Source organism: Oncorhynchus gorbuscha, linkage group LG08 (genome assembly GCF_021184085.1).
Source record: "Oncorhynchus gorbuscha isolate QuinsamMale2020 ecotype Even-year linkage group LG08, OgorEven_v1.0, whole genome shotgun sequence".
Taxonomy (NCBI): Eukaryota; Metazoa; Chordata; class Actinopteri; order Salmoniformes; family Salmonidae; genus Oncorhynchus; species Oncorhynchus gorbuscha.
Genome location: NC_060180.1, coordinates 9,473,211 through 9,500,439, shown reverse-complemented (window position 1 = coordinate 9,500,439; position 27,229 = coordinate 9,473,211). Strand labels below are relative to the sequence as shown.

At 44.2% G+C, this 27,229-nt stretch overlaps 1 protein-coding gene across 5 annotated transcripts in view; it reads left to right on the top strand.

Moving 5' to 3' along the window:
- LOC124041172 (girdin-like) overlaps window positions 1-27,229 on the top strand; it is an 81,831-nt gene that overhangs the window by 24,528 nt on the left and 30,074 nt on the right. For all 5 annotated transcript variants that reach the window (XM_046358434.1, XM_046358433.1, XM_046358435.1 and 2 more), the window contains exons 4-9: window positions 9,524-9,593; window positions 15,587-15,645; window positions 16,511-16,594; window positions 17,631-17,771; window positions 19,173-19,342; window positions 24,264-24,345. In XM_046358434.1, the coding sequence (XP_046214390.1) occupies window positions 9,524-9,593; window positions 15,587-15,645; window positions 16,511-16,594; window positions 17,631-17,771; window positions 19,173-19,342; window positions 24,264-24,345 (606 nt within the window). The remainder of the gene's footprint in view (window positions 1-9,523; window positions 9,594-15,586; window positions 15,646-16,510; window positions 16,595-17,630; window positions 17,772-19,172; window positions 19,343-24,263; window positions 24,346-27,229) is intronic.

Genomic DNA, 27,229 nt, shown 5'->3' with positions numbered 1-27,229 from the left:
CTCTTTCCCCAATCTCTCTTTTTCCCCGCTCTCCCCCTCTTTCCCCGCTCTCCCCATCTTTCCCCACTCTCTCTTTCCCCGCTCTCCCCCTCTTTCCCCGCTCTCCCCTCTTTCCCCGCTCTCTCTATCTTTCCCCGATCTCTCTCTTTCCCCGCTCTCCCACTCTTTCCCCGTTCTCCCCCTCTTTCCCCGCTCTCCCCCTCTTTCCCCACTCTCTCTCTTTCCCCACTCTCTCTCTTTCCCCGCTTTCCCCCTCTTTCCCCACTCTCTCTCTATCCCCGCTCTTTCCCCGCTCTCTCTCTTTCCCCGCTCTCCCCCTCTTTCCCCGCTCTCCCCCTCTTTCCCCTCTCCCCCTCTTTCCCCGCTCTCCCCTCTTTCCCCACTCTCTCTCTTTCCCCGCTCTCCCGCTCTTTCCCCACTCTCTCTCTTTCCCCGCTCTGTGTGTCTTCTTCTGCTATCTGAACAGCTTGTGTGTGCATGCGCACATGTGTGCGAACGAGAGAGACCCCCAGTGAAGATTCACCCGGCTGGGGAGAATAAACCCTGTTGTCGTTGCTATGGTAACCAACTCTGAGTGCTAATTCAGAATGCCCGTGATTCAAGCATTCCAATTCTTAAGCAAGCAAGCAACCATCTTCCCCCTCTTCTCTTCCTCCTCTCCAACACACACACAGGCGCACAGGCGCACTCTCACTCTGCTGCACAATTGCACCCCTGTTTGAGTGGTGCTGGTAGCGGAACCTGGGGAGTTGGGTGTAGTGAGCTGCTTAGACAGACAGAGACACAAACACAGCAGTCTTCTACCTCTCTCCTTCCATCCCTTCCTACAGCTGGTTCCTGGAACTGGGGATCCACACAGCCAGGGCACACTGTGTTGATGCGCAGCCCAGTCCAGCCCCGCTGAGGAAGAAAAGGGAGTAGGTAGTTCAGCATTAAAGTGTTGATTGGGCCACGCTAAATGGCAATTGAACCATGAGAAAATCTGCCTACTGTGAGACCAGCAGTCCTGGTTGTTGTCAGCTCGAATGTTGTCATTAAAACATTGTTTGATTGGTTGACAAGATGAACAATGCTCATTGGTCAACAATGCATCTTTTGGTGCCCCGAGCGCCGAGCTAGCGGAGCGAGCACCACGAAATCAATGAGAGACCTTGGTTGCTTACCGCGGCCTGTCTGTTAGCATCTTAAAGCATATGGCAGCAACTGTATTAGAAAGGTAAATCAGCGGGACAGAAGATGTCAGCAAGCAGTTTTATTGTGTCAGCAGAGCACACTGTCTCATAAGCAAATCTATGGATTTCATATGACTGGGAATACAGATATGCATCTATTGGTCACAGATACTTTAAAAAGAAAGTAGGGCCTAGTCTATCAGGAAAAAGTAGCCTCTAGGCTACCTGGCTAACTAGGCTAAGAGCGTTGGGGCAGGTAACCTAACGTTGGGGAAGGTAACCTCACATTGGGAGGTTGGGGCAGGTAACCTAACGTTGGGGGGGTTGGGGCAGGTAACCTAACGTTGGGGCAGGTAACCTACCGTTGGGGGGTTGGGGCAAGTAACCTACCGTTGGTGGGGTTGGGGCAGGTAACCTAACGTTGGGGGTTGGGGCAGGTAACCTAACGTTGGGGGGTTGGGGCAGGTAACCTAACGTTGGGGGGTTGGGGCAGGTAACCTAACGTTGGGGGGGTTGGGGCAGGTAACCTAACGTTGGGGGGTTGGGGCAGGTAACCTAACGTTGGGGGTTGGGGCAGGTAGCCTAACATTGGGGGATTGGGGCAGGTTGCCTAGCGTTGGGGCAGGTTGCCTAGCATTGAGGGGGTTGGGGCAGGTAACCTAACGTTGGGAGGATTGGGGCAGGTTGCCTAACGTTGTTGGAGCAGGTTGCCTAGCGTTGGGGGGTTGGGGCAGGTAACCTAACATTGGGAGGATTGGGGCAGGTTGCCTAGCGTTGGGGCAGGTTGCCTAGCATTGAGGGGGTTGGGGCAGGTAACCTAACGTTGGGAGGATTGGGGCAGGTAGCCTAGCGTTGGGAGGATTGGGGCAGGTAGCCTAGCGTTGGGGCAGGTTGCCTAGCATTGAGGGGGTTGGGGCAGGTAACCTAGCGTTGCGGGGTTTGGGGCAGGTCATCTAACGTTGGGAGGGTTGGGGCAGGTAACCTAATGGTGCGGGGGTTGGGGCAGGTCATCTAATGTTGGGAGGGTTGGGGCAGGTTGCCTAGCGTTGGGGGATTAGTTTTTTTTCTGCCCTTGAGCAAGGCAGTTAACTCCCAACAACAACAGCTTGGGTTTTGCAACTGACTAGGTATTCCATTTCCCCTTGCCTAACCAAAAGTTTGCTGGTTTTAATCTCCAAGCTGACTAGGTGGAAACTCCGTCTGTGCCCTTGAACAAGGCACTAAACCCTTATTGCTCCTTTAAATCGCTCATGTAAGCATCTGCTAAGTGGCTAAAATGTAAATGTACATTGAACAAAATTATAAACGCAACATGTAAAGTGTTGGTCCCATGTTTCATGAGCTGAAATAAAAGCTCCCAAAAATGTTCCACATACACAAAAAGCTTATTTTGAAATTGTCGCATGTTGCATTTTATACATTTTTTCAGTATAGTTAGCATAGCATGTCAGGAGGATTCATATTCTGGCATAATGAGGGTTGTGGATGTTTTGAGCAACTCCTTTTGTTAACACCATGTTATCGCATAAATTAGTTATGTTTTGATGCACTGTGTGAAAACACTGTTTGAGCTGAGCAACATGGTACTAGAGAATGAAGGTTTGGTCTGAGCAACATGGTACTAGATAATGAAGGTTTGGTCTGAGCAACATGGTACTAGATAATGAAGGTTTGAGCTGAGCAACATGGTACTAGAGAATGAAGGTTTGGTCTGAGCAACATGGTACTAGAGAATGAAGGTTTGGTCTGAGCAACATGGTACTAGAGAATGAAGGTTTGGTCTGAGCAACATGGTACTAGAGAATGAAGGTTTGGTCTGAGCAACATGGTACTAGAGAATGAAGGTTTGGTCTGAGCAACATGGTACTAGAGAATGAAGGTTTGGTCTGAGCAACATGGTACTAGAGAATGAAGGTTTGGTCTGAGCAACATGGTACTAGAGAATGAAGGTTTGGTCTGAGCAACATGGTACTAGAGAATGAAGGTTTGGTCTGAGCAACATGGGTACTAGAGAATGAAGGTTTGGTCTGAGCAACATGGTACTAGAGAATGAAGGTTTGGTCTGAGCAACATGGTACTAGAGAATGAAGGTTTGGTCTGAGCAACATGGTACTAGAGAATGAAGGTTTGAGCTGAGCAACATGGTACTAGAGAATGAAGGTTTGGTCTGAGCAACATGGGTACTAGAGAATGAAGGTTTGGTCTGAGCAACATGGTACTAGAGAATGAAGGTTTGGTCTGAGCAACATGGTACTAGAGAATGAAGGTTTGGTCTGAGCAACATGGTACTAGAGAAGGAAGGTTTGGTCTGAGCAACATGGGTACTAGAGAATGAAGGTTTGGTCTGAGCAACATGGTACTAGAGAATGAAGGTTTGGTCTGAGCAACATGGTACTAGAGAAGGAAGGTTTGGTCTGAGCAACATGGGTACTAGAGAATGAAGGTTTGGTCTGAGCAACATGGTACTAGAGAATGAAGGTTTGAGCTGAGCAACATGGTACTAGAGAATGAAGGTTTGGTCTGAGCAACATGGGTACTAGAGAATGAAGGTTTGGTCTGAGCAACATGGTACTAGAGAATGAAGGTTTGAGCTGAGCAACATGGTTCTAGAGAATGAAGGTTTGGTCTGAGCAACATGGTACTAGAGAATGAAGGTTTGGTCTAAGCAACATGGTACTAGAGAATGAAGGTTTGGTCTGAGCAACATGGTACTAGAGAATGAAGGTTTGGTCTGAGCAACATGGTACTAGAGAAGGAAGGTTTGGTCTGAGCAACATGGTACTAGAGAATGAAGGTTTGGTCTGAGCAACATGTTACTAGAGAATGAAGGTTTGGTCTGAGCAACATGGTACAAGAGAATGAAGGTTTGGTCTGAGCAACATGGTACTAGAGAATGAAGGTTTGGTCTGAGCAACATGGTACTAGATAATGAAGATTTGGTCTGAGCAACATGGTACTAGAGAATGAAGGTTTGGTCTGAGCAACATGGTACTAGAGAAGGAAGGTTTGGTCTGAGCAACATGGTACTAGAGAATGAAGGTTTGGTCTGAGCAACATGTTACTAGAGAATGAAGGTTTGGTCTGAGCAACATGGTACTAGAGAATGAAGGTTTGGTCTGAGCAACATGGTACTAGAGAATGAAGGTTTGGTCTGAGCAATATGTTACTAGCGAATGAAGGTTTGGTCTGAGCAACATGGTACTAGAGAATGAAGGTTTGGTCTGAGCAACATGGTACTAGAGAATGAAGGTTTGGTCTGAGCAACATGGTACTAGAGAATGAAGGTTTGGTCTGAGCAACATGTTACTAGCGAATGAAGGTTTGGTCTGAGCAACATGGTACTAGAGAATGAAGGTTTGGTCTGAGCAACATGGTACTAGAGAACTGAAACTCCAGTAACAGACCTCTGATTGTAATGTGACCCAGTTTTGAAGCGCAATGAACTCGGAGCTGATCAATAATTCAAGAGTAGACCGTGTGAACAGGAAGTGTAATCTATTCACCTCTCTCTCTCCACTGACACATCTGCTGAACTGTTTTACAGATTGATTATTTTCTCACCATGAATATTGCCAGGCATTCTGCCACTCCGGATGATAGGGAGGCTTTTCAATTTCAAAGCGCTGCAGTATTTCTGCCACCCCATTCTCATTATATCAGATCAACATAACACCCCACAGTGTGGCTCCCATTCCTGACTGTTTTATGTTTTATGCATGACAGATTGGGCTGTAAACTCCTGTTAGCATGGACTAATCCAACCTCCATATTTTAACAGATAAACACTTATTTTAATATGCAAACTGGGTTTTAGCATTGATTCAGGCTCTGTGATTCAGCAGTTAGCCCTAGGCTGTTTGTTTGTTTTGCCTAGTCAAGCATCCATAATGAAACATCATGGAGTTTATCATTGGCCAATCTGTACACGCTTCCCCCTTCTCTTTTACATAGAATTCAACCCCCCACTTCAAGCAGACAGGGGATTTAAAGATTGTGAGATGTGCATGAAATTCACATTTTCATGATCCATCAAACAGGAATACGCTTGATATCCTATATCTTGAATATGAGGCTTTCCATTCCCTGTGTTTTCCCTCCATGAAATAGGAGATTCTTAACCCAAATAGAGAGAGGGTGACATTGAGAGCATGTGCTGTGGGTAGACTGGGTAAAGATTACTCAGGCTTTTGACGCAGTGCCTGACTGTGCAATGTGCTCGCACTGCAAACATGCCTGCCGAGAGAGACAGGGGTGGGTGTGTGTGTGCGTGTGTGCGTGTGTGTGTGTGTGCGTGTGTGCGTGTGTGTGTGTGTGTGTGTGTGTGTGTGTGTGTGTGTGTGTGTGTGTGTGTGTGTGTGTGTGTGTGTGTGTGTGTGTGTGTGTGTGTGTGTGTGTGTGTGTGTGTGTGTGTGTGTGTGTGTGTGTGTGTGTGTGTGTGTGTCCAGTGAGGGGGAGGCAGCAGCTAGAAAAGGGGCAGGTTTTGTGTGTAGTTGAGAAAAAAGAGTGTTTGTATTTGTCCCTCTGTGGGTTCCTAACTACCCAAGGCCACAGTTGCTGTCTTGGGGTCTGACTCAGCAGTCAGCACCTTAGGCCACATGGGTGTTCTGTGCTTCTCACTTTAAAATGCATTTAGATGGGATAGCATTTAATGATGAGAAATCACATGCTATTCTACTCAATCTATTCTATTCTGGAAGCATGGACAAATGTGAAGGTACTCCCTTCCCGTGGGGTTAGCCATATAATCCTCCTCCCACCTTTCACCAGCACAGCAGAGCTGCAGCTAGTTCACACTGACGCTCTTATCCTGACTGACATAAAACCATGGCAACCATGGCAAATTCTCTTTGTGTAACCCCAGGAAACGAATGACCTTGAGAACATTCTGACATCCTGTCCCTGGGCTAGTGTGACAGGCATCATCCGTTTTTTGTCCACGTGTGTCTGTTCTTCCTCCTGTCATGTCATACATGTCATATGAACGTCTACAACCGTACATCTCTCTGAACAGAGACAAGCTTATTAACAGCCTGATATGACCAGTAGGCATAATCATTTCCCCCCTTTTTGCCTTGACACCAGTGGTAGCAATGTGTTACAAAAGCATTGTGTACCTTCTGGCAATAAAAAACCCAAACTGAAAGGGTTTATTATCCTTCACCATGAGGTAATCTCATGTTAAATAACGATACGCTTATTTAGCATTACATCAGAGTGAAGAGTACATAGGCCCCATGTAACCCTCTTTAAAATGTCTATGTGGAGTTTGCCTCGGTGGACATTAAATATTGAAGATAATAACCCTCATGTCTTTTATACTTGAAAAACGGCTCTTTCAATTTGACCACAGAAGTCTCAGAAGAGGACACAAATTAAGATTCACTAGATTTATGTTTCTAAATGTTATGACAGGTAGTTGGAGAAATATTTCAACATTGAACATATTTCGGGCGTGTTCTCTGATATAGGCCCTAGTCCAGTATCTTGGGGTTAGTTTAATCGTTAGACACAGATGCACGAACCCAAGCTCTCCGGACGTAATGTGAGCTGGACAGATGTCAGGCCACCGCCCCACATAGAATTTAATGGTTACTTTGGGTTGGAGTTCTTTGGCCCAAGGCCCAACACAGGCTTAAATTGCTATCCATACACAGTAAGCAAGGTCATTATCAAAGGCCTTAGTTCTGTTCCAAACAGCCAGTCAGTCCGGTAGTCTGTTAGAGATTAGAGACAGGCCCTAGGGCAGTGGGTCAAACCAGCACTGCCCACTAGTCTCATACCAGTCCAACAGACTTCTAAATGACTGAATCAATATTTAAAGCTGTTTAATGACAGTTTAGTTAGTTAGCACCCTCGTTTAGTTAGTACTTGGCTTTTGACATAATAGATGAAGATCGTGGAGAATCAATCAGTCAGCATGACTGCCTGTCTGTCAGAGTACCAGCAGCAGCATGGTGGTGTGCTGAACTAGGAGGAGCAGGGGATAAGCAGCTTTACTAGTCAGCTGATGACAAGGTGTGTTTCTGGTTTCTGTATGTGCCTTCTTGTGTGTGAGCTTTAAAGTGTGCGTTTTGATGGGCATCCTGTTTTTATGATGGACATATGAAAACCTTGTTGTTGCACATTCAACACACACACACAGGACAGTGTGATATCATCAAACGATGCCACATGAGACCCTTGCTTTGTCTATTGGTTTCACAAATTGATACTCTTTATATAACATCCCCACTGGGCATCCCTCTGTCTGTACCGTCGCTTCAGAGTAAACGGCTTCCCTGAAACTCTCTGGCTTAGCTATCGCATTGTGGAAGGAGAGGGGAAAGTATTCATGCATGGTTCTGCAGTGGTCCTTTTAAAGATGGCGTCTCCGTCTTCTTATGCAAACACTACTCATTCTGATGGTCATTGAAAACAATATGTACACTTTTTTTCAGGATATATAACATCCTGTGAACATCTGTAATAATAACTACTACTGTAATAACAAGTCACATTGCAACAAATCTAACTGTAAAAACTCTTACTGTAACAACTCTTACTGTAATAACTCTTACTGTAACAACTCTTACTTTAATAACAACTCATGCTGTAACAACTCTTACTGTAATAACTCTTACTGTAACAACTCTTACTGTAATAACTCTTACTGTAACAACTCTTACTGTAATAACTCTTACTGTAACAACTCTTACTTTAATAACAACTCATGCTGTAACAACTCATACTGTAGTGACTAATACTGTAATAACAACTCATACTTAATGTAGTAACTAATACTGTAATAACAACTCATACTGTAATAACAACTCATACTGTACTGTAATAACTCATACTGTAATAACAACTCATACTGTAATAACAACTCATACTGTACTGTAGTAACTCATACTTTAATAACAACTCATACTGTAATAACAACTCATACTGTACTGTAGTAACTCATACGGTAATAACAACTCATACTGTAATAACAACTCATACGGTACTGTAGTAACTCATACTGTAATAACTCATACTGTAATAACAACTCATACTATGTTGTAGTAACTCATACTGTAATAACAACTCATACTATGTTGTAGTAACTCATACTGTAATAACAACTCATGGTAATAACAACTCATACGGTACTGTAGTAACTCATACTGTAATAACAACTCATACTATGTTGTAGTAACTCATACTGTAATAACAACTCATGGTAATAACAACTCATATGGTAATAACAACTCATGCTGTAATAACTCATGCTGTAATAACAACTCATACTGTAATAACAACTCATACTGTAATAACAACTCATGGTAATAACAACTCATACGGTACTGTAGTAACTCATACTGTAATAACAACTCATACTATGTTGTAGTAACTCATACTGTAATAACAACTCATGGTAATAACAACTCATACTGTACTGTAGTAACTCATACTGTAATAACAACTCATGGTAATAACAACTCATACGGTACTGTAGTAACTCATACTGTAATAACAACTCATACTATGTTGTAGTAACTCATACTGTAATAACAACTCATGGTAATAACAACTCATATGGTAATAACAACTCATGCTGTAATAACTCATGCTGTAATAACTCATATGGTGGTAACTAATTCTGTAATAACAACTCATACTGTACTGTAGTAACTCATACTGTAATAACTCATACGGTAATAACAACTCATACTGTAATAACAACTCATACGGTAATAACAACTCATACGGTAATAACTCATACTGTAATAACAACTCATACTGTAAAACAACTCATACATTAACAACTCATACTGTAGTAACTAATACTGTAATAACAACTCATACTGTACTGTAGTAACTCATACGGTAATAACAACTCATACTGTAATAACAACTCATACGGTAATAACAACTCATACTGTAAAACAACTCATACTGTAATAACAACTCATACTGTAATAACAACTCATACGGTAATAACTCATACGGTAATAACTCATACTGTAATAACGACTCATACGGTAATAACAACTCATACTGTAAAACAACTCATACTGTAATAACAACTCATACTGTAGTAACTGATACTGTAATAACATCTCATACTGTAGTAACTGATACTGTAATAACAACTAATACTTACTGTAGTAACTCATACGGTAATAACAACTCATACTGTAATAACAACTCATACTGTAATAACAACTCATACTGTAGTAACTGATACTGTAATAACAACACATATTTTCTAGTCAGTTGTACAAGTGAATGTATTCAACTGAAATGTCTCTTCCGCATTTAACCCAACTCAAACTGTAATAACAACTATTACTGTAATAATAAGTATTTTTGATGTGTTCCTCCAGGAGACCCTCCAGCAGCTGGTGATGATGCCTCTCCCCAATGTGCTGGTGCTGGGCAGGAACCCTCTCAGTGGTACGTCTTCATCTGACTGGCCTGCCAACAATGCACACTTTTACACTGGGAGTTCAGTGGGGAAATATTCCATCGTCTCACTGAGGATGTTAAGTGTCCTGTATTAGAATACAGTGTAGACTCCTGCAGTGTAGACTTCTACAGTGTAGACTCCTACAGTGTAGACCCCTGCTGTGTAGACTCCTACAGTGTAGACTCCTACAGTGTAGACTCCTACAGTGTAGACTCCTACAGTGTAGACTCCTTCAGTGTAGACTCCTACAGTGTAGACTCCTGCAGTGTAGACCCCTGCAGTGTAGACTCCTACAGTGTAGACCACTACAGTGTAGACCACTACAGTATAGACTCCTACAGTGTAGACCACTTTCTGTTACCCTGGAGGTCCACTCCTCTGTGGTGTAGTGAGCAGTCACAGTCACGTAGCTTTCTGTTACCCTGGAGGTCCACTCCTCTTTGGTGTAGTGAGCAGTCACAGTCACGTAGCTTTCTGTTACCCTGGAGGTCCACTCCTCTGTGGTGTAGTGAGCAGTCACAGTCACGTAGCTTTCTGTTACCCTGGAGGTCCACTCCTCTGTGGTGTAGTGAGCAGTCACAGTCACATAGCTTTCTGTTACGCTGGAGGTCCACTCCTCTGTGGTGTAGTGAACAGTCACGTAGCTTTCTGTTACCCTGGAGGTCCACTCCTCTGTGGTGTAGTGAGCAGTCACAGTCACGTAGCTTTCTGTTACCCTGGAGGTCCACTCCTCTGTGGTGTAGTGAGCAGTCACAGTCACGTAGCTTTCTGTTACGCTGGAGGTCCTCTCCTCTGTGGTGTAGTGAGCAGTCACAGTCACGTAGCTTTCTGTTACCCTGGAGGTCCACTCCTCTGTGGTGTAGTGAGCAGTCACAGTCACGTAGCATTCTGTTACCCTGGAGGTCCACTCCTCTGTGGTGTAGTGAGCAGTCACAGTCAAGTAGCTTTCCGTTGCCCTGGAGGACCACCCCGTCTGTGGTGAGGGCAACAGAGGGTGACTTGGATAATTCGTCGACAATTTTGATATTTTCCTGTTCATAAAGCTCTGGCACGAAATTCATACTGAAGTAGGTGCGTGAGGGGATTTCATAGCGTGGCTCAAGCACTTTCACCATATTTTGAAACCCTTTGTTTTCCACAACAGAGTATGGCCTCATGTCTGTAGTGATAAACATTCCAATAGATTTGGTGATGGCTTCAGCCCGGTTTGATTCTGCAGCAAAGGGCTTAAATGTCGCGGTGAGAAGTTGTTGTCTCTTGGCTGAGTTGGCTCCCGTCACTGACACACCAGGGTGACGACGCTTTAAATGTGTGGCCATCCTCCATGTATATCCATGATCATACGGCTTTCTTGTGGCACAATGCCTACACACCATAATGGTGTTGTCCACCACCCTTCTTCCGACATCATATTTGACAGGGAAGCCTAAATGCTCCTATACATGAGACTTAAATGAAGCGGGAGGCTTTTCCAGTTCTTCAGCTCCTCCTCCAGCCATGGCTGTCACCACTCTTTTTTCTTCTTTACTTTTTGCAACGCGAGCATCCAGGATCGATACGTTGGGATTCAACAGGCCCCGTTCACATGAACAGAACACACAACTGCTTTAAACATAAAATATCTAATCAACCTTCAGGCTTCAGAGTGAAACACAGCATCTGTCTTGTCTTTATCTTTTCACTGCAACTCTGCATCGAGATTTAGGGAATTATTACTTTAAAAAGTAACTGCAGTAGTAAAACTGTATTTCACACTATGATGGTTAAACTTTGCAGTTGATGCGCAGGTCCACGTGCGTGCCGAACCGTTGGGGTGATACGTACGGATCAACTATGGTCCATTACACCACTAGTGACAAGCCATTTCTTCAGGCTCCTGAGGTTGAAGATGCACTGTTGTGCCTTCTTCACCACACTGTCTGTGCGGGTGGACCATTTCAGTTTGTCCGTGAGGTGTAAGCAAAGGAACTTCAAACTTTCCACCTTCTCCACTGCTGTCTGATCGATGTGGATAGGGGGGTGCTCCCTCTGCTGTTTCCTGAAGTCCACGATCATCTCCTTTGTTTTGTTGACGTTGAGTGAGAGGCAAGTCAGTTAAAAACAAATTCTTATTTACAATGACTGCCTTCCCCGGCCAAACCCTAACCTGGACGACGCTGGGCCAATTGTGCGCCGCCCTATGGGACTCCCAATCACATTATGCCTGTTTGTTGAATCTTGAATGAGCTACTGTGAAAAATAGCTAGTATCTTTCTCTAGAGTCAAGACCCAGACAACACAGCCATGTCATTTGATACTCCTATGTGCAAAATATTATCAGACCAACTCAGTCCTGAACCACAACATGCAGCATTCCAGTATTTTTCCTGTGACCTTTGACCCTAGCGGTGTGCAGCAGCAATAGTAGCTGGAGCCATCTGAAAGTGATTGCCCATGTGGCTTTTATTATGAAGTCATTAAGGCTCTATGGGGGATGGGAATCCAGAATCCACCCTGGACTATTAATCCACTCTGTTACTAAACACTACAAAACCCCACTCTCTCATCTGGTTCCCTCTCCCCTTGGGTGCCCCCTACCCCAGACTGTCTGTTGGCCACAGACACAGTCTTCCACACTGAATATCCCTTCAATTCAGTCTGATCCTGCTTCAAAAGAGAAGCACTTAGACCAGCTAGAACACAATGTGCCCCTGAAGGCTAATCTCCTGTTCAATGAAGACTCCTGTAAGGTGTTGTTTGTCTTTATAGTAAACCTACTTCTCCTTTGGTTTAACAAGCAAGCCTTCATTTCAGAGAAAGTCTCAGTCTCAGTTTCCTGCCTTGTAGAAAGTAGTTTGCACGTACTTTGTATTGCTGACATTGTAACATTCTAGTGTGGTCGTTTAGATGCCAGAGAAGTGTCCCTTTTCAGGAACAACAACTGTAAGGAGACAACTGCTCTCCAATGGCAGGTGGAGGCAGGCCAGACTGACGGTCACCAGTAACACTGTGGGGTTGTGGGAAACTCATGAAACCTACAGTCACATTTAGAAGCCTGAAGATGGTTAGAAGACCTAGGGAGTGGTGAGAGTAAGGGAAATAGGTGAATATGAAATCAGTTTCAGTGGTGAAAAGTGAAATTTAGCAAAAGTATTTCTTATCAGAGGAACTATGTGTAGTCTCTGACCCACAGATATACTGACCCACATTATACTGTAGATATACTGACCCACATTATACTGTAGATATACTGACCCACATTATACTGTAGATATACTGACCCACATTATACAGTAGATATACTGACCCACATTATACTGTAGATATACTGACCCACATTATACAGTAGATATACCTACCCACATTATACTGTAGATATACTGAACCACATAGATATACTGACCCACACTATACTGTAGATATACTGACCCACATTATACTGTAGATATACTGACCCACATTATACAGTAGATATACTGACCCACATTATACTGTAGATATACTGACCCACATTATACAGTAGATATACTGACCCACATTATACTGTAGATATACTGACCCACATTATACTGTAGATATACTGACTCACATTATACTGTAGATATACTGACCCACATTATACTGTAGATATACGGACCCACATTATAGATATACTGACCCACATATATATACCGACCCACATTATACTGTAGATATACTGACCCACATTATACTGTAGATATACGGACCCACATTATAGATATACTGACCCACATATATATACTGACCCACATTATACTGTAGATATACTGACCACATTATAGATATAGTGAATAACAGTGATTGGGCCAATTGGCATTGACAAAATAGATATTGTCATTGTGATGAAAATGACTAATATGATGATATGAAATGACAGAGGCCAGGGCCGCAGTAGACTTGTACTGTCATCCACCAGAGGAAACGTGTGGTCCAGTGTCACTCAGAGGCCTTGGGTCCCTGCTCCCCGGAAGAACCCCCATCACCAGATTCCTGTGAACAATAGCTGGGCAGGAAGGAATGCAACTCTAAAGGGTTCGTCACTGTCCGTGCGCCCCTGTGGGTTTCCTGCCAGGAACAAGGGAGTGTAGTGATGGAGGGAAGGAACCACACTAGGCACGTAGAGCACTATGATAACAAAGCCTGGGGAGCCAACCCTCTGTCTGCTGAGCCAGGGCTGCTCAAGGGGACATCGTCTACTTTAAACCTCCTCTTCTCTTCTTGCCCCTTCTCTCCTCTTTATTTCTCTCTCATTCTCTCGCCACATCTTTCTCTTTCTTGCTCTCCCCATCTCTCTCTCTCGCGCGCTCGCTCACTTTCTCTCTCTCTCTCTCTCTCTCTCTCTCGCTATCTCTTCAGACATGCTTGGTTCAGTCAGCCTTTTTAAATTATTCATCCAGTGCCTGCCTGCTCCTTATCTTTAGCGCTCAAGAAGATTTGCCTTTCCAAATCACTATACAGGCTTTCAGTTAGAGGAAACAGCATTTAGAAGGCATTTGTTACTGCTGGCATTCTATACTCCGACTAGAAATACACAACAGCTACTCTCTATTTCTCTTATAGATATTGATTAGCTTTGATAATGTATTGTGAGCATGGGCCTTAAAACCATCTAATCGTCGTCTGTTCCACCCTTATCCTAGCTATCAGAATATCATTTGAGTTCCTCACTGCGACCTTAACACTTCAAATGGAAGTTCACACATGTTTACATGTCGACTTTTCCCTCTTTCTGTGATTGTAGTTGCACTGCTCTCATAACAGACCTACTTCTCTCAATTGATATTCTGAGGCAGTTCCTGTTCTGGACCGAGGAGGTTGCAAATATAGGCCAGTTACAGTTATTTTTATTACTAATGGTGCTTCAGTCTGGGCCAAAAACATCCTGTTAGTTTAGCTGAGATTTATGTGTGATCCTCTAGATGTCGTGTGTGTACATCTGTAAGAAATCCACATGGAATGAGATAAATCTTGTCTTCAAAGAGGATGCCATCAGGATTGGTGAAACTGTTGTGTCACGATCAGTTGTTGATTCGTTACAGATGTATAATAATGATAATAATAATATATTATTATATAAGATATAGCTCAGCTGAAGTGTTGCTAGTGATTAATGTTTATCATGGCTTTTATCATTAGTGGACTTGGCACTATAAGCAGTACATTTATCACCGCCTCTTGGAAGCGTATATTCCATTGTATAGGCTACACCCAATAACCTTCTAAACTCACTACCTCTGCTGTCACTAGACACCCAACATCTGCACCCACATGGAGGAGACGGATGCACCATAGCATACACTTACAACAGGATGTTGCCATTGATATTATGGCTGTCCGTAAAGATGTTTTATCTACTGGTGGGGATTTACAGTAGTTATAATTGCTGCGTGGCCCTTTTTCTGAATAAACATGCCTGGTTGTCTAAGCCTGTTGTTAGTAATCTGTGTTTATGGCCCAGCTCCGCTCTCTACCCCTGGGGCTGATGAGCTTAACACACACAAACGCACAGAGGGAGAAACAAACCACCTGGCTCATTATTTTACAGTATAATCCTACAGATTATTACCTCAGCCTTGGTGAGCTTCCTAACAGCTGTTTTCTCATTTCATCTATGTGTGGCTTGGCATCATATGATACCTAGCGGATTGGATGGCTGAAAAATACAGTACAGTCTTTTTGGTTGGGGACAGCAAGCATTACCGGTTTTACATGTGTGTAATAGGGTTACCTGAATGGCTCATCTCGTGGCTGTAGTACGCAGCCAATCTGTGAGACCGCGGGGGCAGTTATCTTTTTAGCCTTTTGAGAAAGTTCATGGGATTTGGTTATGAAATGGATTTGAAACTAGGGGCAAATCCCCGGGAAGTTTAACAGCTACAGTCAAATATAAAATGTGTAAAAAGTGTAATCAAATCGATGCTTAGTATAATGGTTATCTATGGTAGTAAAACGCTAATTGACAATCTCTTTGTGTCTGCAGAGCAAGGACTGGAGGAGATGAGGAAGCTTTTGTTGCTGTTGCTTGGCTGTGCCGTCCAGGTACGTCTTAGACTCGTCACCACCTTAATCATCTGTCAGCAGTCTACCATTACCATACTCCTGTAGGATGAACCCTCTTTCTACTACTGTTATAAGTAGCTCTTACTCACTAGTTCCTGAACATCTATAACCCTCGGCTATTGTTCAGACAAGTGTTAACACAGCTACAGTTTATATGAGTAATGTGAGTCAAATTTGTCATTCTCACTCAGACTAGCTTCAGTTCCCCGTTTCCTCTCCCTCGGCAGTTGGCACTGCGACAGGTGGTCTGTCCTGACTGTCCTGGTAGCAGGTCAGAGAGGGGTCAGAGGGGCTGCTCCCTGAACCGACCCGTGTCTCTGTCTCTGCCCTGAGCCTGGCTGGAGTAACGATGACGATGCATCACACATAACCAGTGCCCTAGCAAGAGAGATGCTAACCTCACACTGTCGTTCTCGTTCACACTTAGCTCACTGTTCAGAGGTTCTGAACAGGCTACTTCTCAAAGACTCCTTAAGGGAAATGTGTATCCGTCTCATCTGTCTGTGTGAAGTCGATGTTTTTTTTCCCATCATGATTTGATTACAGGTTAAAGGCATATAAAATAATAGTTATTGCAAAATGTCTGCATTTTTTAAAGCGGACAGTCCTATCTCCCTTACTCTCATCAACAGGAAAGAACACAGTGGCTGCTCACAACGCATGGTTACCAAATAATATACGAAGAGAATACCTACACATTCCTTCAGACATCGCTTTCCTTAAAGCCAACCAATCACAACTCAGGGCATTCTCCTGTGTTTCGGAAGCTGACCTCAGGAAGACCTCTACAAATGTTCCACTCAGTCTGTCATCCTAACCCCAAACTGCTTATTTTTGTTTGCAGTGTGAGAAGAAAGAGGAGTACATCGAGAGGATCCAGACCTTAGACTTTGACACAAAAGCTGCCATAGCATCTCACATCCAAGAGGTATGAGAAAAAAAACACATTTTTGTGAGGGCATCTAGTTAAAACATAAACCCTGAGACCTCTTGTGTTTGTTTTGGGCCAGTTTGTTATGTAACAGCTCAGACACACCAGTAGGATAGTCAAACATTTGCCTGCAGAGAGTACTTAGCATCTCTGAACAGAGTATCGGCAGTCAATCGCTTGTTTATTCACACAGCAAAGACCTTGGAAGTCGTCAGACATTCAGCCTTAAAATACTCCTAACCAGAAGGTGACGCTAGCGTTGCTTGGCAATGCATGTCTGTGTATGTTGCTTATGGTCTAGATTCCAAGCTAGCTGCGCTAATGTTGCAATTTTGTAGAAAGCTCTTGTTGATACTAGCCAGATGGCCACAGCTAGATAACTAACTAGCAAGATGACGAACAAACATTTTCAAATCACTCTCCGTAATCCCACACTGCCAGTGCCAGTGCAGCACAACATAACTAGCTAGCTAAGGACACTGCACTAACTTGGCAGCTAACACAGGCAGCTATTTCATGGAAACTAGCTAATCCATTGTGATTTTAATTATAATGTCAACTCTAGCTACGGTGGTTAGCTAGCTTGGAGGAAGTATTTAGTGTTGTGTGCATTGCATCTGTGCACTTAGCTAGCTACCATCCCATAGCCTACATTGCATATGAAGTGTGACTGGCTCATCCGTGGATGTACAGAAAATGCCCTCTTTCCTTTTTTTAAATGTGCGCTCTGATTGGCCCAAAGTCAAGTTGTTGGTCACTGATGAGCGTTTGCGATTCTACAAGTAGAAACGGTAGGGTCGTCGCTACCAGGTCAGCACGTAGCACGTACCGCTTTTGTTCTAGCAAGAGAAGGAACGTCCTCCCACTGTGATAAGTACCCTTCAGCATTCTTTCAGCATCCTCTGTGTTTCATGCTTAAAGACACTTCACAGCTGTTTGAGTTAAAGTAGTTGGCTCTCTATTGCTGTCAACACACCTGGGTCTCTGTGTATTGGCTGGCAGAGTGAGATGACTCTATGTTGTTGTTTTGAAGGTGACCCACAACCAGGAGAATGTTGTGGACCTGCAGTGGCTGGATGGGGGCGAGCTGCCCCCAGAGGACCTGGACTCCTTCTCCAGGAACATGGCCTTCCATCTCAAACGCATAGTGGACGAGAGAGACGATCAGCTGGAGGTACATGTCTGAAACATTGGTGCATTTTTAACTCACCCCACAAGAGAGTACATAAAAGGTTGTCTTAATGAAGAAGGGTGGAAAATTGTTAACAATCTATATAGAGTCTGGATGGTGTCTGTCTGTGCATTTATATGGCATGTGTGTGAGTTGAACCTAGAGCAGACTGATTAAGCATGGCCCACCCATACAACTGCCATGGCCTGGTAGGGCAGTAGTCCCAGCATTCTATTGGCCAGGGGGGCGGACAGGGGAGGGGGTGGGGTGATAATGATCTCCAGATCTCCTCTGGAAACCAGACGCTCTTCATTAAAAGCCCATTTCCTTGCATGGCCACTGGGTTATAAACGGAGGAGGAGGGTAGTGGGGTGAACTAAAATGACGATGATGAGAAGATCTTGTTTGATTTCCTCTCTTTTTCACAGACCATTTAAACCCAATGTTTTTTCCCACTCTTATCTTCAAACCCAGCCCAATTCACCTTTAAACCGTAACAGCATTAGGCCAATTAGTACTTGGCTTTTCATTATGTTTGGGGTTTCCATTTCAGTAACTGGTCCCGGTGTCTAGGTGCTGCTGCTTCTTTCCTCAGAGGCCCGTTCTAATCGGAGTCATTTCCCTAAGCTCACACCTCCCAGACTGAGCAGACAGAAAAGCAGGGCAGCCTGACGCAACATATGGTAGACTATGTAGTGCAAACCACACCCTCAGTATACTCAATCTTCAATACCCTGCCTGACAACTACTTTGACCATCATTGTGATCAATGATCTAACACGGTTGTAAGCAATTTGTTAGATGACTTGGGCCGATCATTTCAAGTAAGGAAGGCGTGACACATGTCTCAGGTATACACTTTGTGTATAAACATGTATATTGAGATGCACCCCTTTTGCCCTCAGAACAGCCTCATTTTGCTGGGGCATGAACTCTACAAGGTGTCAAAGCGTTTCACATGTTGACTCCAATGCTTCCCCCAGTTGTGTCAAGTTGGCTGGATGTCCTTTGGGTGGTGGACCATTCTTGATACACACGGGAGCTGTTGAGCGTGAAAAACCCAGTAGCATTGCAGTTGTTAACACACTGGCTCCTACTACCATACCCCGTTCAAAGGCACTTAAATATTTTGTCTTGCCCATTCACCCTCTGAAGGGCACAATCTATGTCTCAAGGCTTAAGAATCCTTCTTTAACCGGTCTCCTCCCCTTCATCTACACTGATTTGAAGTGGATTTAACAAGTGACATCAATAAGGGATCATAGCTTTCACCTTTATTCATCTGGTCAGTCTATGTCATGGACAGAGCAGGTGTTCCTAATGTGTTGTACACTTTGGTGTATATGATGTGTGTAGGATACATGATCATAGCCATGGTCTGTGAGTTGTGTTGTGTCCTTCCAGACCATTGTGGAGCTGACCCAGGAGAGGGACTGTGGACTGTACTCTCCCCAGCCGTTCTGTGCCCAGTCGCCCAACGACTCGCCCAGCATGCGCCGCACAGAGAGCCGGCAACACCTGTCTGTGGAGCTGGCCGACGCCAAGGCCAAGATCAGACGTCTGCGCCAGGAGCTGTAAGTTCCCCCGTTGGCCTTTCACCAGCTCTGTACGCACCCCATTGGCCCTTCTGAGTAAGTCGGTAGTGGTAGACTGCAAAATGTCTGTTGGATCTCTAAACACCCCATTGGCCCTTCTGAGTAAGTCGGTAGTGGTAGACTGCAAAATGTCTGTTGGATCTCTAAACACACCATTGGTTCTCAGAAGTTGTGTAAGCTTCCTACAGGTATCCTATAAGTACTGTGGGTGTCCCATGTACTGTCTAGTAGAGTGTCTAAATTTGACACTGCATTCAGGCAGTTAACCCACTGTTCTTAACTGACTTGCCTAGTTAAATAAAGGTCAAATAAAATAAAAAATTCACCTGCTGCTTTCCCAGAACTGTGTGCCATTGGAGCTGGGAGCCGTGACTCAGCTCTCTCTCTGTCTTTTGAGGAGTATCTTGTTCTCTGTTTTCCAGTTCATAAGGCACTCTAATGCTGACCGGAGAGAACAGCAAAAGCAGGACACTAATTGCAGAGCTAAAAATCATTACATGTCAGGGGTATTGTTCGAGGAGAAAACATTTCCTGCAGCCTCTCAATAAGACGCAAGTGGTTCTATGCTACTGTTTTGGCGTGATAGTGCTCAACCTTTTTGCAGTGTCATAATCAACTTCCTCTTCAGAGTCCATTAGCCTTGGCAGAGACAAAGGCCAGTGGTCAATTTATGATAGGGAGGGGTTGTTAAGCTTTCTTTGTTTCAGGGGGAAGTGTTTAAGAATGCACGAACTAAGCTGCTGACTCTGGATTCTCTTCATCAAGTCCATCAAAAGATTGAAATGATTTGTCCAGTAATGCTGTTGGCATTCGAACCAGTTCTGAGGTATCGGGCATTTTACGATGATCATAACTCCAGAAGATATCAGTGAAGCTGCTAGTGCTATACCCGACTAAAAAATACACTGAGCTTGTCTGATGCTTTAAGCACACTAAAATAATTAGGACAAATGACTCAAGAGGGAGCCAGACCTCTAGAAAAAACTGTTAGCTCCTTCTGGTGCTGCTGACCTTTGCAGATTCTGAAGTAACTGGTAATAGGCTACAAAAGGGGTCGGAAACCTTTTTCATGTAGAAAGTTTACAATTGATCTTACAATTTCTTTCGATCTGCGTGACAGTTATGATTTTCATATGCACAATTCCGTACATAACGTCTTCTTATCTCCAAATCATTGTCGTTTAGTTAATCTAAATTCTATCCAAATTATTCAAATCTAAAAGTTACTTCTATTGGCATATAGGTAAAAAGAATACCATACAAAGCCAACAAATCAAAACATTGCAGGTATAAGATATCCTGATAAAATAAATATCATATGAATCACATGACCTGTCTGCAACGAACCTGAAACATTGTATCAACTATCACCTGTGTCCGGCCTGAAGCCTGCACTAGCAAACTTGCAACATTATATTAATTATTTTGGGTCCTCGTTTCCCGTGCAGTGACACAGGTGTTTCCACCAAATCAGAGCATGACATTTCGGGGGTTATTGAAAGGGAGGAACTATTGTCATTCTCATAACAGACTTTTGAGGTGAAGAAAATAAATAATTTTGAGAAGCTCCACAGCTCATTAGCCAAGTGGTGGTGAATTAAGACAATCAGAAATACTATCAGACATCCCCCACATTGGCACAGTTATACATTTGGCCTTCTTACATGCATAATTAGGTCCACATCCTTACTCAACATAGACAGGAGAGCTCCAAACAAAAGACAATGAATACATTGACAAAACTCGTAAATGGAATGAAATAAACCAAAAGTTGTTTCTCACAAGTGTAGCAGAGGTTGTAAGCCTTGCAAACAACGTGTCCACTCCGACAATGAGAACAGTAAACGACTGTAATATTTACATATTGAATGCATTAACAGAAATGACTGTAACCAAACAAACATTGTAGATTAGAAATTATGGGGATTAACCGTAAATGTAATACTGATGTATGTAATGGGGAATTGATAGGCACTAACAAAGGACAGACAATTCACACAATGAATGTGCACAAATTGGCATTCTGGAGAGCGATGCACCTTGTGCATCTTAACCACACTCCCCTTATTCTTGGTCTGTGCCATCCCTGCGGCCTCCGTAATGGATTAGTCCACTGAGACAGGAGCCAAACAGACATAAAACATGTTTTAGATTTGCGACCGCTCCGCTAAATCTCGGTCGACCAACAGCCTATCGACCGAAACAATGGCCCAGTTGACTAAATGGTGTCAGCCACAGAAGCTGCAGACTGCTTCTCTGCAGGAGTGCATATAGTGTAGTCTCCTGTAGAGATGATACATAATCACATACGCCTCCTGTCACCCAGGCCAGTCCTGATGCTGTCTCCGACTGATACCGACTCAGGTGTCTGGGGGTTTGGCCCAGATCAGATGATTCCATGACAGGGCATTATAGTTCTTTATGTGTCTTTGACCTACAGAGCACAAAATCTATTGAATTCCACTTCTTTTTCTCAGATTTCTGGTCATTGTACACTGTGAAGCACCACACTCGAGGGAAAGAGATCATTCTCTGTTAAACCCAATACATAGAGATCCACTGTTGTCTACTGTCTACTGATTGCCAGGGAAGGTCCTCCTGAGGGCACAGTAAAATGACCATGTGACCATAGCTCCGGCAGAATATATTTAGAAAATATGCTTAATTTTCATGTTTTTTTAACTTCAGTACAAAACCTGGTGTTAAGAGGAATGCAGGAATAGATTGTGTAGATATAGATGACGATATGGCCCCTAAAGACCCAGTCGCAATCTCAATCCTGTCAGGTTCATGCAGAACGACAGTATGGCACATTGTCTAATGTGAATGGTAGACTGTAAAATGTTGGTAGACCATGGTACCACGGTTGTTAGTGACTCAGAGTTGCTGCAGGCTCAGTGCTGTCACCCACACAGGTTCACAGTGGATGAGCAGCTTTGTGTTGAGCCTAGTCTGTCATCTACTCTCTTTATTGGGGCCTAAATGAAACTGGGGGAAACACTGAAAGGTGTTGAAAAGTTGTTTTACTGCTGTGGCGAGACTGAATGTCTGATGACATGATCTATTGTGAGATGAGATTAAAGGGTTCCAGACACACAAGGTACACACTGGAAATGTGTGTGTGCGCCCGCGTGCGTGAACCCTGTGCTCACCAAATGCAGCTGTAGCAACAGCAGCAAAACGTGAATTTTATTCCACTCTCGAAGCTAGCTGCTCAAGCCTCTGATTTCAACATGCACATCACAGGAAGTGTGGAACAGAACAGTGATAATAATTCCTCCAGCCAATAGCAGACCCAGTAGAGATCACTAATCTGGACCAGGGAGACTGGAAAGCATCTCAGCTCATTTGAGGAATGCACAGTCCTCTTGGAGGCTCTGTGTGGCACATTCTTCATTCCTCACCGACCGGCAGCCAGCAGGACTGGCCTCCCTCAGCCTCAGCAAGCCCCAACCTGCTCCCAAGCCGAGTCGCTGTCACATCTAAATAAACAGCAGGAGGCCATCCAAATTGCATTAAGGTTGCATTGCCTGTCTATTACGGCGTCACAATAGAGCAAATCCATTAACAGAAGAACCTGATGTTGTGATATGGGCTCTATTTGCTGCTCATGCTGGGTTGAGGGGGTCTGAAGTCAGTCTCGTCAGAGACATGGGGAAGAAAGGAATCTATTGGCATGTTACACAATTAACCAGATGTTATCTGGATTTGCTGGATTATAAAGAGCCGGTGGAACCAAAGCAAGGCAGCTCTACAGTTAGAGATTTGCATGTCATGGAAAGTTGGTTGTAAGGTCATTTGTAGGTTGTTTTTGTGGTCCTACTTTGTGTATTTCAGTTGAAATATGTTTGTATCATTTGGTAAATAACTCTATCCCCGGCTCCCGACCCACACACACCCACAAGCAAACCAGCTGACCTGGCCCAGTAAGGAAAGAGGTCCATGGATTCCTTTCTGCTGGGTACACATCTAAGTAAAAATTCCAGTGTCTCAAGGCAACTTTAAAGAAAACAGAAACAAATATTTGTGTGGGACAGTTATGGGTTTGTTTGTGAGGAATGGTGTTTTTCAAATGCGTACATATGTGAATGTGTTTTACAATGTCTCTCTTTTTCTCTCTTGCACCCCCTTCTCTCTTACTCGCTCTCTCTCTTCTCCCACCTTCTCTCTCTGTCTTCTCCCCCTTCTCTCTTCTCTCTCTTCTCTTCCTCTCTTCTCCCCCTTCTCTGACTTCTCCCCCTTCTCTCTTCTCTCTCTTCTTCTCTTTCTCTCTTCTCCTCCTTCTCTTTCTCTCTTCTCCCTCCTTCTCTCTCTGTCTTCTCCCCCTTCTCTGTCTTCTCCCCATTCTCTGTCTTCTCCCTCCTCTCTCTGTCTTCTCCCCCTTCTCTGTCTTCTCCCTCCTTCTCTCTCTGTCTTCTCCCCCTTCTCTGTCTTCTCCCTCCTTCTCTCTCTGTCTTCTCCCCCTTCTCTGTCTTCTCCCTCCTTCTCTCTCTGTCTTCTCCCCCTTCTCTGTCTTCTCTCCCCTTCTCTGTCTTCTCCCCCTTCTCTGTCTTCTCCCCCCGTCTCTGTCTTCTCCCCCCTTCTCTCTCGTTCTCTCTCTCTTCTCTTTCTCTCTCTCTTTCTCTCTTCTCTCCGCTCTCTCCAACCCCCTTCTCTCTCTCTCTCTCTTCACTCTTTTCTCCCCCTTCTCTCTCTTTTCTCTCTCTCCCCTTCTCTTTCACTATCTTTTCTCTCTCTCTCTTCTCCCCCTTTCTCTCTCTCTCGGTTTTTCATGTTTGTCTCTCGATCTCTCTCTTCTCCCCCCTCGCTTGCTTTCCCTCTCCCCCTGTCTTTCCCCATCTCTCTCTCTCTCTCTCTCTCTCTCTCTCTCTCTCTCTCTCTCTCTCTCTCTCTCTCTCAGGGAGGAGAAGAGTGAGCAGCTGCTGGACTGCAGACAGGAACTGGACAACATGGAGACTGAAAATAAGAGGGTTCAGCAAGAGGTGCAGGACAAATCTACCTACTACAGCACAGAGCCATACAAAACAACTCAATACAGCACAGAGCCATACAAAAGAACTCAATACAGCACAGAGCCATACAAAAGAACTCAATACAGCACAGAGCCATACAAAAGAACTCAATACAGCACAGAGCCATACAAAAGAACTCAATACAGCACAGAGCCATACAAAACAACTCAATACAGCACAGAGCCATACAAAACAACTCAATACAGCACAGGGCCATACAGAACAACTCAGTACAGCACAGAGCCATACAAAACAACTCAGTACAGCACAGAACCATACAAAACAACTCAGTACAGCACAGAGCCATACAAAACAACTCAATACAGCACAGAGCCATACAAAACAACTCAGTACAGCACAGAGCCATACAAAACCAATCAATACAGCACAGGGCCATACAGAACAACTCAGTACAGCACAGAACCATACAAAACAACTCAGTACAGCACAGAGCTATACAGAACAAATCAATACAGCACAGAGCCATACAAAACAACTCAATACAGCACAGAGCCATACAAAACAACTAAATTCAGCACAGGGCCATACAAAACAACTCAGTACAGCACAGAGCTATACAGAACAAATCAATACAGCACAGGGCCATACAGAACAACTCAGTACAGCACAGAACCATACAAAACAACTCAATACAGCACAGAGCCATACAAAACAACTCAATACAGCACAGAGCCATACAAAACAACTCAGTACAGCACAGAGCCATACAAAACCAATCAATACAGCACAGGGCCATACAGAACAACTCAGTACAGCACAGAACCATACAAAACAACTCAGTACAGCACAGAGCTATACAGAACAAATCAATACAGCACAGAGCCATACAAAACAACTCAATACAGCACAGAGCCATACAAAACAACTAAATTCAGCACAGGGCCATACAAAACAACTCAGTACAGCACAGAGCTATACAGAACAAATCAATACAGCACAGGGCCATACAGAACAACTCAGTACAGCACAGAGCCATACAAAACAACTCAATACAGCACAGGGCCATACAGAACAACTCATTACACCACATGGGCATACAGAACAACTCAGTACACCACAGAGCATTACAGAACAACGCATTACACCACAGGGCCATACAAAACAACTCAATACAGCACAGGGCCATACAGAACAACTCATTACACCACAGGGCCATACAGAACAACTCAGTACAGCACAGAGCCATACAGAACAACTCAATACACCACAGAGCATTACAGAACAACTCATTACAACACAGAGCCATACAGAACAACTCATTACACCACAGAGCTATACAGAACAAATCAATACAGCACAGGGCCATACAGAACAACTCAGTACAGCACAGGGCCATACAGAACAACTCAATACAGCACAGGGCCATACAGAACAACTCAATACACCACAGGGCCATACAGAACAACTCAATACAGCACAGGGCCATACAAAACAACTCAATACAGCACAGGGCCATACAGAACAACTCAGTACAGCACAGGGCCATACAGAACAACTCAATACAGCACAGGGCCATACAGAACAACTCAATACACCACAGGGCCATACAGAACAACTCAATACAGCACAGGGCCATACAAAACAACTCAATACAGCACAGGGCCATACAGAACAACTCAATACAGCACAGGGCCATACAGAACAACTCAGTACAGCACAGGGTCATACAGAACAACTCAGTACAGCACAGAACTGTATTAAATGGTTACCCAGACTATTTGCATTGCCCCCCCTTTTCTACACTGCTGCTAGTCACTCTAATCATTTTACCCTCATGTACATATTACTTGAATTACCTCAACTTACCGGTGCCCCCGCACATTGACTCTGTACCGATACCTACTGTATATAGCCTCCACATTGACTCTGTACCGGTACCTGCTGTATATAGCCTCCACATTGACTCTGTACCGGTACCTGCTGTATATAGCCTCCACATTGACTCTGTATTGTTATTTTACTGCTGCTTTTGAATGATTTGCTACGTGTTACAGCGTTAACATTATGTGTGCCACAGAATGTCAACACTGCTGAGTAAACAGAGGGAGTCAATTACAGCTGATGTCAGACAGAGCTCCCAAACCACATCACATGACTTAGCACCAACATTACACCACTTAATACATCAATACACATGATCTGTCTGCCATGAACCAACGTGTCTCGCCTGAACTCCAGCTACACACTACAGTATCTGTCTGCCATGAACCAACGTGTCTCTCCTGAACTCCAGCTACACACTACAGTATCTGTCTGCCATGAACCAACGTGTCTCTCCTGAACTCCAGCTACACACTACAGTATCTGTCTGCCATGAACCAACGTGTCTCTCCTGAACTCCAGCTACACACTACAGTATCTGTCTGCCATGAACCAAAGTGTCTCTCCTGAACTCCAGCTACACACTACAGTATCTGTCTGCCATGAACCAACGTGTCTCCCCTGAACTCCAGCTACACACTACAGTATCTGTCTGCCATGAACCAACGTGTCTCTCCTGAACTCCAGCTACACACTACAGTATCTGTCTGCCATGAACCAACGTGTCTCTCCTGAACTCCAGCTACACACTACAGTATCTGTCTGCCATGAACCAACGTGTCTCTCCTGAACTCCAGCTACACACTACAGTATCTGTCTGCCATGAACCAACGTGTCTCTCCTGAACTCCAGCTACACACTACAGTATCTGTCTGCCATGAACCAACGTGTCTCTCCTGAACTCCAGCTACACACTACAGTATCTGTCTGCCATGAACCAACGTGTCTCTCCTGAACTCCAGCTACACACTACAGTATCTGTCTGCCATGAACCAACGTGTCTCTCCTGAAC